Source organism: Cottoperca gobio, chromosome 7 (assembly GCF_900634415.1).
Source record: "Cottoperca gobio chromosome 7, fCotGob3.1, whole genome shotgun sequence".
NCBI classification, from domain to species: domain Eukaryota; kingdom Metazoa; phylum Chordata; class Actinopteri; order Perciformes; family Bovichtidae; genus Cottoperca; species Cottoperca gobio.
In genome coordinates, this window is record NC_041361.1 from 6,287,673 (window position 1) to 6,302,510 (window position 14,838).

At 40.3% G+C, this 14,838-nt stretch overlaps 2 protein-coding genes across 2 annotated transcripts; one reads left to right on the plus strand and one right to left on the minus strand.

The window, feature by feature from the left end:
* The first annotated feature begins 1,404 nt into the window (after window positions 1-1,404).
* On the plus strand, window positions 1,405-3,915 carry b3galt4 (UDP-Gal:betaGlcNAc beta 1,3-galactosyltransferase, polypeptide 4). The gene has a single exon (XM_029435815.1). The coding sequence runs from the start codon at window positions 1,770-1,772 to the stop codon at window positions 2,883-2,885; it is 1,116 nt and encodes a 371-aa protein (XP_029291675.1). The 5' UTR covers window positions 1,405-1,769; the 3' UTR covers window positions 2,886-3,915.
* A 1,215-nt stretch (window positions 3,916-5,130) lies between these two features.
* wdr46 (WD repeat domain 46) lies at window positions 5,131-13,727 on the minus strand. The gene is given in 16 exon segments (XM_029435809.1): window positions 5,131-5,675; window positions 5,785-5,898; window positions 6,025-6,215; window positions 6,426-6,573; window positions 7,266-7,419; window positions 8,618-8,649; window positions 8,651-8,770; window positions 8,772-8,855; window positions 8,962-9,112; window positions 9,202-9,306; window positions 10,324-10,385; window positions 10,745-10,832; window positions 10,937-11,049; window positions 11,153-11,233; window positions 13,186-13,353; window positions 13,619-13,727. Coding segments are annotated over 16 exon segments (1,788 nt in total). The 5' UTR covers window positions 13,676-13,727; the 3' UTR covers window positions 5,131-5,555.
* Window positions 13,728-14,838: the final 1,111 nt, after the last annotated feature.

The following is a 14,838-nucleotide window of genomic DNA, read 5'->3' on the forward strand; positions in this document are numbered from 1 at the left end:
TTTACCTAAACATGCTACAACACACACAACCTTTGTATTTCATATGTATGCCATGCAGTTTTTAAGAGACAGAGCTAAGTGTAACATATAATAGTATAACAAACACACAAAGTATATTTGTTAGTCAATATTTGTGCCAGAAGGAAACATAAATACTTTGCAAATGTGGTCAGAATGCCATAGCTTTTATTCATAGGAAATATCTTGTGATTAGTAGTTCAACTTTAGACATAAAAACATATTTGTGTGAACAAGGGAAAAAGAGTAGGTGAAGATTTAACATGTCAGACACCAATCATTGTACTTTTCTATTTATATTGAGTATTTGTCTTTAAATAAATGGGAGTCTTTAAATAAATGTCACCTAGTCACAAAAATCTGTCATTGTTTTATTCTTTCATCTTTTTTACATGTGAAAAACAGTTTACCTATTAATATTGAGATTTCTAACACATCTTTGTACTTTAAAAATTGAGGTTTAATTGTTCCCATAATGTAAACAATGATGGGGATGATGGTATATATATATATATATATAAACTATAATATAGTGGATACACAAATACCTGTCTATCCGTCTTTCCAGTGGTTGGATCTCTGCAGTACAGAATCCCTTCATCTTTGCATGAGCCATTTGCCTTCATTTACATGACCATCTCCCTCCATTTTATGGAAATAATTAGGACTTTAAAGGGTTAATGTCCAACCTCAGCAAAGATAAAGTACCTCTGAATGACCACCAGATGTCCCCCTACATCACTGGGTGTGATACGACTGAACGTGCATGCGAACAATAGGCGCAAGATTTACAAATATATAGACCTAATGACCGTGATGAACATAACCCTAATAATGAAATAGATATATTCTCGGCTGTACACTGTATTATTTCTACTTGATTGAATGTTTACGGACTCTGATTGCACAAATGCCAACACCATTGATCATTTAATTTGTTTTTAGATCTCCATCCCTGAAGCCAATATGTGTCGCCATTATTGTAGCTATAACCGAAATCTGAGGCTATTAGTAAATAATATGGTACATCTGGCTACATTTTCTCCACAGTCCAAATATAATAGCCCTATGAGTAGAATCTGATTTATTTTAATTGGCATAGCTTTTTAATAGCTAAAAAGTGTTATTTGACGAATAGTATGCTGCGCACAACATACAAATCTTACATCCTTCATCAGGTCAATATGGTCAATACGGTATGAAAGCCAATCGGCATGTGGATGTCCCTGTCTATAGTAGCAGCTCTGCCCACAGGACAGTTAGGCTATGTATGGGACGGGCTCAGCTTGATGACCGGAAAACTGATCAAAAGCAGAAAGCATCTCATGACGGGAGCATCAGAACGCGTTTGACCATATAAGGGTTATTCTGATCATCTCCCACAATTTCCATTTGTCGTAGGCTGACAGAGCTCAGAGTAGCTCCACGTTGTTGTAAAGAATCAGGGCAGAAACAGCTCCGGGCTGCTGCCGAATCGACCGTTTCATTTGCGCAGCTGCATATCCCACTTTTGAAAAAGACTGACTGGGCTGCAGCATCAACACAAGCGTGGGCAACCAGCTCCCTTTACCGCAGCGTTGACCGACAGCTGCTGCTGCGCGTTGCGGCACCTTGGAGCAACAAGGGAGGAGCACATGCAATGATAGTAAAGGTATTTTAGTCGTGGAGACAAGGGAAGGAGGACTGGTGAGGGGCGAGTTGTAGCTGTTACAGCGGTCTTCAGCGCTGTCTAACGGTAGTGGAGGTAGGTCATGGTCGGACGGGGACTATGGGTATGTAAGCCCCGATTTGGAAAGCGAGGGAGCAGATTTGGTGTTTTGCCTTATCTGTGCGCGGTGATAGCGAGCGCAGCCCTGCTGGCTCTGCTGTTTGTGGACTTCATCGAGTCATGGGTCACCTCCATGAGCATGAACACGGTGATGGAGCCGCACGCAGGCATCATCCCCCCGCAGAGCGTCCCTCCCACCAGACCCGAAGAGTTCCTGCTCATGCCCAGCCCGCTCGTGTGCCAGCGTGCCAAGCCTTACCTCATCACCATGGTTACCTCGGCTCCTGTCAACCAGAGGGCCCGTCAAGCCATCAGGGACACCTGGGGAGGGGAGGTGGAGGTGAGGGGCCTGCGCGTCATGACCCTCTTCATGGTGGGTACAGCTTCTGACCCTGGACTGGCCAAGCTGCTGATAGAGGAGGCTAGAGAGCGAGGGGACCTGATTCAGGGGCGTTTTCTGGACACCTACTCCAACCTCACCCTGAAATCCCTGTCCATGCTGGGCTGGGCCCGCAGGTTCTGTCCTCAGGCTCACTTCATGGCCAAAGTGGATGATGATGTCCTGTTCAATCCCAGCGCCCTCCTGCACTTCCTGAACAGGAGCCGTAATCCATACGAACAAGGAGACTTGTACCTTGGCAGGGTGCATCTCCATGTGGCCCCTGACCGTGACCCGGATAGCAAGCACTACCTCCCTTCAGGGGCCTACCCTCCTTCTGTCTTTCCAGACTATTGCAGTGGTACAGCCTATGTCCTGTCCCGCACTGCACTGCTCAAGATTTCCCTGGCAGCCTCTGCATCACCTTTATCCACACCTCTGCCCCCTGAGGATGTGTTTGTTGGTCTGTGTGCCCGGACTGCTGGAGTGCTGCCCTCACACTGCCCACTCTTCTCTGGTGGCCCAGGTGTGCCATACGGGCGCTGCTGCTATCAGGCCATGGTGTCCATCCACCACATCCCACCCAGGGAGATGCTGCACTACTGGGCTGATGTCCATACATCACATCCCTGCTCCTGGCTGAGTTTACGTGCTTCTCTGGGGCTTTGCAAAGTCAGGGCGATGCTCGGGTCAGCTCTGGGACTGGAGCAGGGCTTGTGAGGGTTGATAAGAAGACGGAAAACTGGACTTATTGGGGCTCTACCTCGCTTCAATACTGTGAACAGCACAAGTGCTCTTCAGGCTGTAAAATGTCACTTTATTTTTATAGCTTTATTTTTTTAAACAATATTAGGTACTGGCTTTTTTTTGCAGAAAAGAGGACGATCAGCTGGTGGTAGGAAGAATTGGCACAGTAGTCTTGGAGCTAGACTGTTACAGCATCCTTCATTTTTACACATAGATGTAGAACAAACAACACTGGCATGCTGATACTGTAGTTTACAGTGAGGATATACAGCCGCTTATGTGATGAATACACATTGAAACAAGTATTTCTATAAACACACCTGACATCTATAGGCTACTACCTCATATATACATATAACACCTGTGTAGTCTATCACCAGGTACTTCAAGTGTAAATGTTAGTCTATTAAGATGCCTAAATGCATGATGCTTCAAACTAAAGTACAATAGATATCAAACCACAGGCGTTATATAGGAAGGAAGTAATACAAATACATTAATGTATTTAGCTAAAACTTTCAAAACAGAAAAATAATCACCTCAGTACGGGATGTATCCACATTTAATTATTGTGTTTTTAAGTAATAATAATGCCGTTAATTGGACAGTGGAAATGGGGGACAGTGTATTCGGACAGTTCTGGGAACAGACAGCAGAGGAATTTGATCTTCCTTCTTTGAAAGCTCGGCGATTCTGCTGCGTCATATCAGCTGAAATGTAAAAATATAACCCTGAGACTGATTTGATACACAGCTGTAATCCCACTGTTGTGTAGTATTTATTACCTTGTTCTGTAATAGTGAGATTAAACATTAGGTAGAGTGTGAATGAGTGTCTGGACTGAGTTCAGTCTGAGTACATTTTAAAAGACGGTTTAAGATGTGTCAGGATGAAGCTTCAGAATGTCTTGCTCCACCCGCAGTGTAAACATAGAGAAAGTCAGTGTTTTAACACTCAGGAAATATGTTTGAATCAAATACTGTCAACAATAAACCGCTCTGTATCTTACGTTAAATTTGCCTGATGTCGTTTTTAGAAGAGAAACACACACGCGCGCACACACACACACCTCTCACATTGGTTTCTCCATGACGTTTGAAGCGAAGGAGATTAATAACAGCACCATGAGTAACTGTTGTAAATGTTAGAACACAAACAAGTAGTAACAAGTTGTGCTTAAAGGTTCAATGGATAAGATATACCAGAATTGCCAGAAAAACTTAAAACATTAAAACGATTAACTAACATTATTAACAGAATGTGAAGAGGTAACAGTGTTGACATTGTGTTGCAGAGATATCTACTGAAATCACACATTGAACATTTAACTATGTAGGTCAACAGATAATCAGGGTGTGATTGAGTAACAAACGTCTCCTGATATGACATCTTTTGTCTGCCAAATTCCTTCTCACTTTCATATTTCAGGAGCCATAAATCTTTCTTGGTCTTTTAAAATCATAAACTAACCATTGCTACTAGTGATTGCACAAACAGCCAATCAGGTTTTAGAGAAAGATGTCGTATATATCCTCCTGATACCCAGCAATTCATTTTTGTCCTCTGTGCGGGACATGACACTGAAGACTTTTTTTCAAACACCATGCATGCTGCGTATTTTAGTCCGGATCACACACATGACGCTGGTGTGACCAACAGAACACATCTTCCGTCTTTTCAAAAAGTGGGATTTGCAGAAACACATTAAGGGATCACATTTATAAAGACTTTTTGTTTCCGTTCTTCATAACGTTGTTTTTTAGTCATTACTTGACTACATAACAGTTTTTAGAAGTGTACGTTAATTCTAAGCCTATCAACATGCATACAGTTTAACCCATGTCCTTTGTGAGAGTCGGGTTTGAGTCATCTCATTTTCTATACTCAGTAGAGCAGGTTTTAAAATGTGTTTTAGATTAGTTTCTAATATTCTTCAAATGAGAAAGAATCAATCACTTGTCACTAACTTTGTTTTACTTGGCACATTGGTCAAGTTTTTAATCATATGCTACAGAAAACCTTCCCAGAGTTGGTATGAGGAACTTTTAAAATTGTTGACAAAAGTTTGACAATGAAAACGGTTTGGTTGTCACATCCAGGAACTACAGTTTCACATGTCTTCCTCGGATAATGAGTTAAGCAGAGTGCTGACAGTGTATATTTTAGCATGTTTTACAGTCAGTTGTGATCTCAAATAACACTCTGAATTCAAAAGGCGTGGCATTATGTTGTTTATTTTTTAGAACATATTTATATAAAACATTTGACATACGCACAGTCAGTTCAGCCACAATAGCACTCATTGTCAAAGATGAGTGAAAAATGTGTTTATCAGAAGAGAAGCAAATACAACTTGACACAAATTCTGGATGACACCCATGTTACTCATGGCACCTCACATTATCCACCCATCTAGACAGGAAGTGCTTCAGACGACCGACATTAAACAGAACTTCCGTTTTACTGCACTCAACATTGATTACAGACGATCTGCTGACTACATCCAGAATTTCTGCAGTTCGTGTTTTGCTCCCACGGTGGAGTAATGTATCCAAATAAAAATGTGTCCTTTATAAGAAGTTCAAAGATCTCTCCCACAGAATGTCACTGGGTTTTGGGTTGGACAAAGGGTCCTCTTTCATTCTATTTTTCAAATCTGTCCAGAGCAGATCTCTGGCTAGATAACACCGCCTCTTTCTTCTCCCTCTCCTTTCTCTCTTTTTCAATCTTCATTTTGTCCTCCACAGTTATCCTGATTTCCTCCTGGGGGGGGGAAATAAGTCAAAAAGAAATGAGCCAAACACTGCAGATATAGCAGAAAGATCACAAAGCCATTGCATCACTCTTCATCGTATATTTTTGGATTACTTACCCGCAGGTCCTCATGAGCCACTTGTCTCTTGCGCTTTTCAACATTGCCAGCCGAACTACGACCTTTTTTCTTATACTTCGGAATAAACTTTTCTTTGGCAAGTGGGTCAAAGCCCTGGGAAGACACAAAAAATGCATTTAGAAGAGTGTAAACGGTATCCATTATGATCTGTATTTCAAAATGTACAGATCTGTATCCTCAAATAAAGTGTGTGCCAATAAGATGCTTCCAGACACTGACCAGAGCTTGGACCCTGTCTTGGTGCCTTTGCTCAAAGGTGGTGTGATCAACCTGTCCCAGCTCGGTGGGGTCGAGGCTGATGAGCTCCGGCTGGATCTTCTCCAGCAGGGCTTTAACCTCCCACTCCTGCCTCTGCTTTGCACTACGGTAAGGATTTGCATCCAGACCATCAAAGTTGGGCTCTCCAGCACCTGTGAATGTAAATGGAGGAAGACGGAGGTAAAGATTGAAACCGTGTTAATGCACAGAAAACTGTAACATCTGAATATGGAATTTAGTGATGGCAGCTGGTATGGATGGTTTTACCCAAACACAAACGCTGAACCACCACTTTGCCCTCATTTTGAGACTTGATGTTCAGTTTACTTTGAGATATGGTGTAATGTGAAATCAAGTGTGACCTGGTATGAGCATGCTGGTGAATCCCTCTCCATGTCCCACCCCAAGTACATCCTCAAAGGGACAGAAGTGCATCCCCCAAACTGTTCTTTGAACTCTGTGAGCCATGTAGGGTTTAGTCACTGGAGTGCTCCACACGTCTCTGTACACCTGCAGGAAGAGATGTCAGTCGCAGATTAGGTAATACAGGGATACCAGAAAAGCAAGTACACTTTGTTTCACCTGTGCTTGTGCCATGATGACAAGAAAAAATGTATGCTGCTCACTTCTCATAAATTACTTTATTTTACATGCGCCATAGTTTCATGTCATTCTCTTAACATGGAAGTCGTAAAAAAAAAGGATGTTGATTATTAATGGTATTAATTATACAGAAGACAGAGACAGCGTTCAGCTGCCCAGTAGGTCAAAAATGGGAAATGTATCCACAGGCAAGCACGCAACTAACATATACCGTTTTATTTATTACAGTTTCCAACAATAAATAAAACTGAATGAATATTTACTTGTGCATCTGTCAGAACTGTGTCTCCATTTTCCATATAATTAGTTCCAGATTATTGCATAGCTCTTTAAAGGAAACTTACTATATCTGTATTTGGACATTTGGAACGTGTAAAACAGAGTGTTGCCATCCAGTAATGTCAGCAATACTGTGATTGTTTGTCAATATCAATATATTCAATGAGTGTGAGATTGCCTTTTATTTTGTATACAAAAAATGTTTTCCCGACGTGTTCACTGATAATAACCCATTTCTCCAAAACACTTCCTGTGTGCACGCAGATAGATTGATTTTCAATGACAAATCATGAATGGTGCAGTGTGGAGGCGATAATGACCTGAACAATGTCCCCTGTGGCTGCAGACAGCAGTCCCCTCTGGCTCAGTGACAAACAGGAAGCTCCAGCTGGGAGGAAGTAGGACTTGAGGGGCTTGAAGGTTCGAATGTCATAAACCTTCAGCTTTTTATCCATACCAGATGTCACCATGTATCTGTAAAGAGGAGAACATAACAACATATTGCTCTCTGGTGGACATTTAAGAAACTGCAGTTTACTGCTCACAACAGAAAATTAAATAGTTATTCAACCTGACAATAAAGCTGTTTATCATTTATGGATTTCTTCTACAAATTGTCACTACCGCTATGCACAATTCACAGACCATTACATCGGAAAGCTTTAATAATAATAATAATAATAATAATAATACATTTTATTTGTAAAGCGCCTTTCCAAGCTAAAAGCAATCTCAAGGCGCTACAATGAAGAACGACAACAACAAGAACAACAGGTGATACGCTGTATGTACTTATAGAAAAGTCTCTTGTCGTTGACATTTGCATTCTAAAATCAATATTCGAATGCTGATAATACTTAAATATTAACAATTTAGAATTATACTATTCAAAGAATTCAAGTGCTAACGTTTAACACAAGCCATGAACAGTAAGAGACCTAATAGTTTTTAGTATAGTTTAAATTAATGAAAATAAATTATCCCCAAATCTCAAGTACTGCATTAATGCACCTCCAGAAGGGAGACTTTTTATCCATGGTCCAATTGGACAAATGATGTTGAGCTTTTATTCTCACAGAGTTGTTTTTTGCGAGGCACTCAACAACGCAAGAGGATTGTTTTGGGTGATGTCATAAAATACGACGACAGATACAGGAAGCTTCATTCACAAACCTCGATCTTCAAATGTAAAATGTATTAATTCAGTACAGCCCTAGTTTGTAGTCTTTTCAAATAGAACGTCATAAAAATAATAATCCAGGAACAATGCATGGCCAAGTATAAAACTGAATCCTGAAGGACCTATTACTCTCAAAGACTGAAGTAAAATAGTATAGGGGCTAAATACAAAATTCAGAGCATATCAATGAAGGAGGGATTGTCTGCACACGGCTCTAAACATGGCAATGGCAGAGCTGGCGGATAACAGATAACGGTCCTAACAGTGCAAGCAGTGCAAACAGCAACAACAACAGTACTGTCAGAGCTAACAGTGTTAACCTGAGGGGGAAGCGGAGGGAGGGCAACGCCTAGAACCTTTAATGATGAAGTTTATACCGGGACTACTGTGGAACAAACTTTAAAAATATACATAGTTATCCACAGTTTCATGCCTCCATGCCAGTATGCATGCTGTTTAACATAAGAAGTGTAACGTTGTGCGGTGACTCACGTGCCCGTCTTGTCTACGGTGACAGAGCGCACAGGCGCCCTGGTGACAGAGCATCTTGACGAGGGCTTCTTTCTGGTTGGGCGACCAGAGGGTGACTGTGCCGTTGGAGTGGCCCAGGTGGATGACGGCATTATGAGGGTTCTGGCACATCACAGTCGAGCCGGCCTGTCTTGGTGCAGATGGCTGCCACTTCCTTTCCCACAGACACATCCAGGTACTGCAGGAAACTGGTAGCACTCTGAGGACAAGAGAGAAAACAGGATTACTGCTGGTGAACTCAAGCAGGTGTTTGCTTTTACATTTATTGTGTACAAAACCTGTAAGAACGGGTTTAATGAACTCACCACTGTTGCGAGCAAAAAGTGGTAGGGGAGGAACTGCATTCGAAGGACGTCATTGAATTTGCGGATGCAGTGAAGCTCTATTCCATTGGAGTCATAGATATGCAGCCACTTCTTCTGAGCCACTGCATACATGGCCTCACTGTGGAGCCACCTAAATAAAGGCAGATATTTGTGTTGCTGGTAGGTGAAGCATGTTTGTAATGTGTAAAGGTCTGCACAATGTAAGGTTGGATAACTTACTTTACATCATTGACAGACTCCATCACGTTTATCTCACACATGAGCTGTTTGGACTGCCAGTCTATACAAGCAACATGGCCTCTCCTCCCACCAAGCAGCAGTTGACTGAAAGGAAGAAACACGCAGTTAACAAAATGCCCACAATTCAAACATTTAAATCAATATTTCTATATAATGTGGAAGGACTCGCTTGTGGTGATAAAGCCACAGAAAGTCTGCAGTCTCCTCAGCTTGACGGAGTATTTGAGCATCAAGCAAAGTCTAGTATATTTATACAGCCCAATAACACAGATTTGCCTCAAGGGGCTTTGCAATCTGTACAGCACACGACACACTCTGTCCTAAGACCCTCGATTTGGATCAGGAAAAAAATCCCCAAAAACAATTTCACAGGGGGGAAAAGGAAAACCTCAGGAAGAGCAGAAGACGGATCTCTCCCCCAGGACGGACAGATATGCAATATTGTCGTCTTTCAGCATTTCATTATTACCCGCCATATAACTGTTCTGGTTCAGTCTCAACCCTCTCATAAGAACAGGCTTCAGGCACAGATGGTAGTTGTTTTCAGTTTAAAAAGAAAAAGCTCCCGGAAACCCACTGTGCACTAGCTGCTCAACATGAGCAAGTACGTTAACACTATCTGGTGAACACAATGGAGCATTTAGCAGCTAGGGAGCCAGATGTTTCCAGAAACAGAGTTTAAAGGACAGTGAATATACGTCAGGTTGGCACAACTCCTAATAAAGGACAACGTTGCTTTGCGACTGCTGGTTGTATGAATAAGCCACTTGTTTCCTAATATATTCTTTGACTTGTCGGATGTAATAAATAACGTTAATGATGTCTCTTCATCCCATTTAAAGGCCCTTCACCGTCTCTTAGGGGTTTTCACATGATGTCAAAGCCAACATAATCTACAAATATACATTATTAGGTAAATATATCTGTGTTGGATTTACAGCTTCTTGGCCAAAGAGGAAAAAAGTAAATTAATGCAGGTTTAAATGTAAAAAAAAAGGAGTTCATTTTGTCCTAATGCTGAGCTAACGGACTCATATTATCAGCTGTAGCAGCACAAGACAAACACTTTATACTGTACATGGTTTGGTTTGTGATACTGACCGTCCAGTCTTGCTGTAATCCAGTCGATATGGTCCAAACTGAGACAGTTTGAGGTTAAAATACTGAGGAGGAATAGGGAGAAAAATGTAATGAAAAGGCAAACAACCTGGGGAACAACATCAGAACTGGGAACATATATATATATATATATATATATATATATATATATATATATATATATATATATATATATATATATATATAAAAAAGTGATTTTGAAACATAAAAATAAACACATAATTAAAACAATCGTGTGAGCTCTTAAACACACAGTATTATCCTTGCTTCAACATTTAAAGTAATAGTTGATCTTAAACAAGTTCAAAATAGAGGTTGTTTTGTTATAACAAAGGCTCCCAGCAATTACATGTCAGAAGTCAAATCTTTCCAAATCTACACCGGTGTCCGGTCAGTGTCCCACCTTTGCTGCGGCTGTTATATCCACAGCATCTGAAATATCTTCCTGAGAGATCGTACACGTGTCCTCATCGTCATCTCCTTCCAGAAACCTGAGATTAGAAGAAAACTTGTCACAACCAGGATTTTAAGCAAAGCCTTAATGTGTCATTTGTCCTAATTTAAATCTCCGTCACATCATACACTGTGAAATTACCCTGCGTCCTCTGGGAGTAGGAGGTCAATCCGAGCAGCTTGTTTCTGGGCCATTTCTGAAACTTCTTCTGAGCGAGACATCATGTCTTTCAGCTTGTAATGCTGCCGGTGAGACTAGGACGAGAACAATGAAAAAGGAACAAGATGTTAGCTAGAGGGAACAAATAACTCCATTTGTTCACTAGAAATTGTAAACAAGATACATAGGGGAGCTTACCTTTTTAGTTTTATCTCTCCTCTTGAACTTCTGCACCCTGTCCTCTGGAATAGGTGCAGGCCCAGGGAAAGGGTCAGGTTTCTGAGGGAGTATGATCAATAATCAGGAGAAATTCACTGGATTTACTTTGTGAAACATTAAAATAAAAGTAAATCAATGTAAAGCTGGGTGATATATTATCAATACTTGAGTACGGAAATAGATAGGGACTCTAGGTATTTCAAGAGTGTGGTATAGCTTGAATATCATCTTCTCCTGCCTGACAGGCTGCTTCACATTCAGTCCAGGGCTCTTGATTCAACATATCAGTTTGGTAAAAACTAAATATTTCATTCCAGTCACAAATATACTACTACTTTGATACAGATGAATGTTATACTATACCTAAAATATACAGTTAAGCATATTGTGTTGCTGTATTTGAAAAAAATCTCAACAGTTCCAACATACTTAATACATCAGGATGGATTTGGGTAGATGTGTATAAAATGAAGCACCATTTCTAAATGATGGAACGGGGCAGCCATAAAAAAAAAAACAGAAGAGCATCACTCGGTAAACCCAAATAAATCAAAAGTCCTGCACACACCAGGTTACGGGTAAAGACACTATTTCATTATCAAATTACATCTAAAAACAAGAAAGAGTGAACTTTGCATTTCGCATGTTGCTTTATTAGATTTGCTTTGTGACTCACTCTATAGATCGTGTGCATGTGACGTCACGCTTACGTCCCAACCCGTAAATCAGCCATGTTGGATGATATACACAACCAAGACGGCGCCCGTTCACGTGTGAGTTGATGCAACGCTTCGTCATTTTCTTTGTATTTAAACGTCTAAGATGGAAAGAAAATGCCAATCGTGTGCGCAGTGTATAATTGTGGTCATGACGCTACTCGTGACCCAGAGAAACGGTTCTTTAGATTTCCTACAATCATCAAAAACAACGATCCACAAGAGAGGGATGAATTACTGTCTACCGAAAGCCGTAAGCTGGTTTAGCAACATAACTCGTGAGGATTTAACAGAAGAAAAAGCACAATTCACCTGTGTGTGTGTGGCGTCCACTTTATATCTGGTAAGAGCTCATGCTAAAGCTATGTTTTCAATGTTTACGTTAAATATTTGTGCTTATGATATACCCGAACACTGTAAGACCTCACCTCACTCACAAACCACGGCTTGAGCGGTGTATCTCAAGCTCGTTCAGAGTGATTTACACGGGCATGGACGAGCACCCTGTCATCGTTCACTGGTTTGGTAAGAAGACTACCAACCCAGCCAGAAACAAAGACATTATAAGCATCTAAGCTCTTGTATGCCTTCATTTGTGCGTTGGTTGCCCACGACATTTGTAGCACTAGGTAGTTCACAATATCCGGATATTCAATCGGCGGTAATGAATCTAAATCCTCAATATAATCCGACGGCTTTAGCGTGTACGGGTCACGGCCGCAAATTTGGACTTTTCCTCTGAATCTTGCCTTTGCAGAAGACTCCAGAGAGTCACAATACTTTGAAGAAGTCGGAGTTGTATTGTTGTTCGCTTTAGACGCCATTGTTGATTTGTTATCCAACCAACATGGAGTCGCACGCATACGTCACACAGTTTTGTCACGTGTTTGCACACTATCTATGTACACATAATGCCTTAATGAAGCATTCATAAATACTCGTTCAGATTAAATATGCATAAAAAACAAAATGTTATACTGTAACTACACATCTATAAGCAACCCACCTGGACTGATCCATAACGTTATATAATATATATTATTATGATCAAAAATCTTCCCTGAATGCCAGTGACACAACAACCACGCTATATTCATTTCAAGTAGATTAGACTGTAATGCTCTCTTTACCAGACTTACTTTTTATGAATTTGACTACTTTTATCTCGTAGTATTTGCACTTGCTATAAAATGCCTGGTTTTTTTTTTTTCTTCACTTTGTTGTAAATCACTTACACCTGTATGAAATGTGCTTTATAAATACAGGTTTATTATTATTACTTTATCATTCTCTTACCCCTGATATGAACATCTTTCCATCTCCTTGATCCTCTTCTTGCTTTCTTTTCTTTGCTTTCTGTGTCTGTTTCTGTTGCACAGCCTGTTCGGTCTGTTCACATCCTTTTCCCACTGTGTTTTCATCTTTGCCCTCCTCCTGCGGCTCATCCCAGTATCGAGCTGGGGGCTGTTAAAGAGCAAAACGATTGCAGGTTAGCAGCAGCGACGTTAAGAACAATACAGAGAGTTTAGTGTTTTAATTTGTGCAAACAGAAAAAGGTCAGCTCGCCTCCTCCAGTACCCCGTACACACGCTCTGCTTGCCTTAACTGCGTGATGCTAGCTAAGCTAATGCTACATTGTGTGTGTCAGTTTGAAAAGCACCGTCCTAGTCTCACTTAGCAGACGATATCAACAGTTAGACACTCTTACGAATTATTTATTCGTAGTTACCTTCTTCTTTTTTCCCACGTGTGTATCAATCACCACTGCCTCGCCGGGAGACGCCATCTTTGTTGTATACGTTTTTCAGTTCCTGTAACATCGCTGCTGAAAACGTTACTTCCGGCTAAACAGTTTATATTTCGATCTTTTTTATGTACATTTTTTATTTAGTGCTTTCTTCAAGGAAAAAATGTAGAAAACAGGTTAGGGAATTAATATACAAATACTATCGATATAATTCAATCAACAATGACACAAATAATAAACAATAGAGGTACCATTATACTGAAAATCAGGAAAGAGAGAACATAAAACTTACAAAAAAATCTATTATATTCTTCTGCATTCATATTTATGAAATATAAAATTAAGGTAAATTACTAGCTTCAAGGTCAATAAACTCAAAAAGAAAAATAATGAAACAAAACCTACAATACTAAAAAAAATATATATATAAAATATTTCTAGAATGCTAAACATTTCACATGGTGTGTGTGGAAGGGAAAACTCAGTCTTTAATTCAGTGTAAGCATTTTAGCAGGGTCACCAGGGTGCAAAAATGTCACTGGCATATTCCTTGAGTCATAATATTGACAGTTATATTATTGGATATTGTTGTACAAACTTCAGCTAATGAAAAGGTTTCCCAAAATATGTTTCCAAGTACTGCACTCAGACTCAGCTGAGCTTTCTTTCTTCAGTAACACAGGTCAAGGTTTATATTGAACTATATAAGTTTATCATATGTATGTATGATATATATATATGTATGATATATATATGTATGATATATACATATGCATATACATATGCATATACATATATATACATATATATATATGTATATATATATATATATATATGCTGGGTTGATGAGTTATTGAATGGCAGGAGTGAGGCTTGGAGCAGGTGAGTTGACTGAACTGCAAACAAGGGAGAGTGAAGGGGGGCGACACGCCCACAACTCAGACACATATACAGAGAGAGAAACAAGCAGGCGACCCAGGGAAAACACAAGAAATGGCAAAAGGCGTGGACGTGACACCCCTGGCCTACAGTAACTTATCCTTTCTCAACATGTTTTGGATGACATGTTTCCTTCCCCTAAAGCACTGCCTCAACTTCTTGTTTTCTGTTACTCTGTATGATAGACATTCAATTGTGCATGTTGTTTAAATATGACATGCCATACAGTAAACACCTTTCTCTAAATATTTTACAAATGTCCC

What these genes read in the sequence shown, in the direction of transcription:
- b3galt4 (XM_029435815.1), top strand. Translation starts at nt 1,770, where the DNA reads ATGGTCGGACGGGGACTATGGGTATGTAAGCCCCGATTTGGAAAGCGA.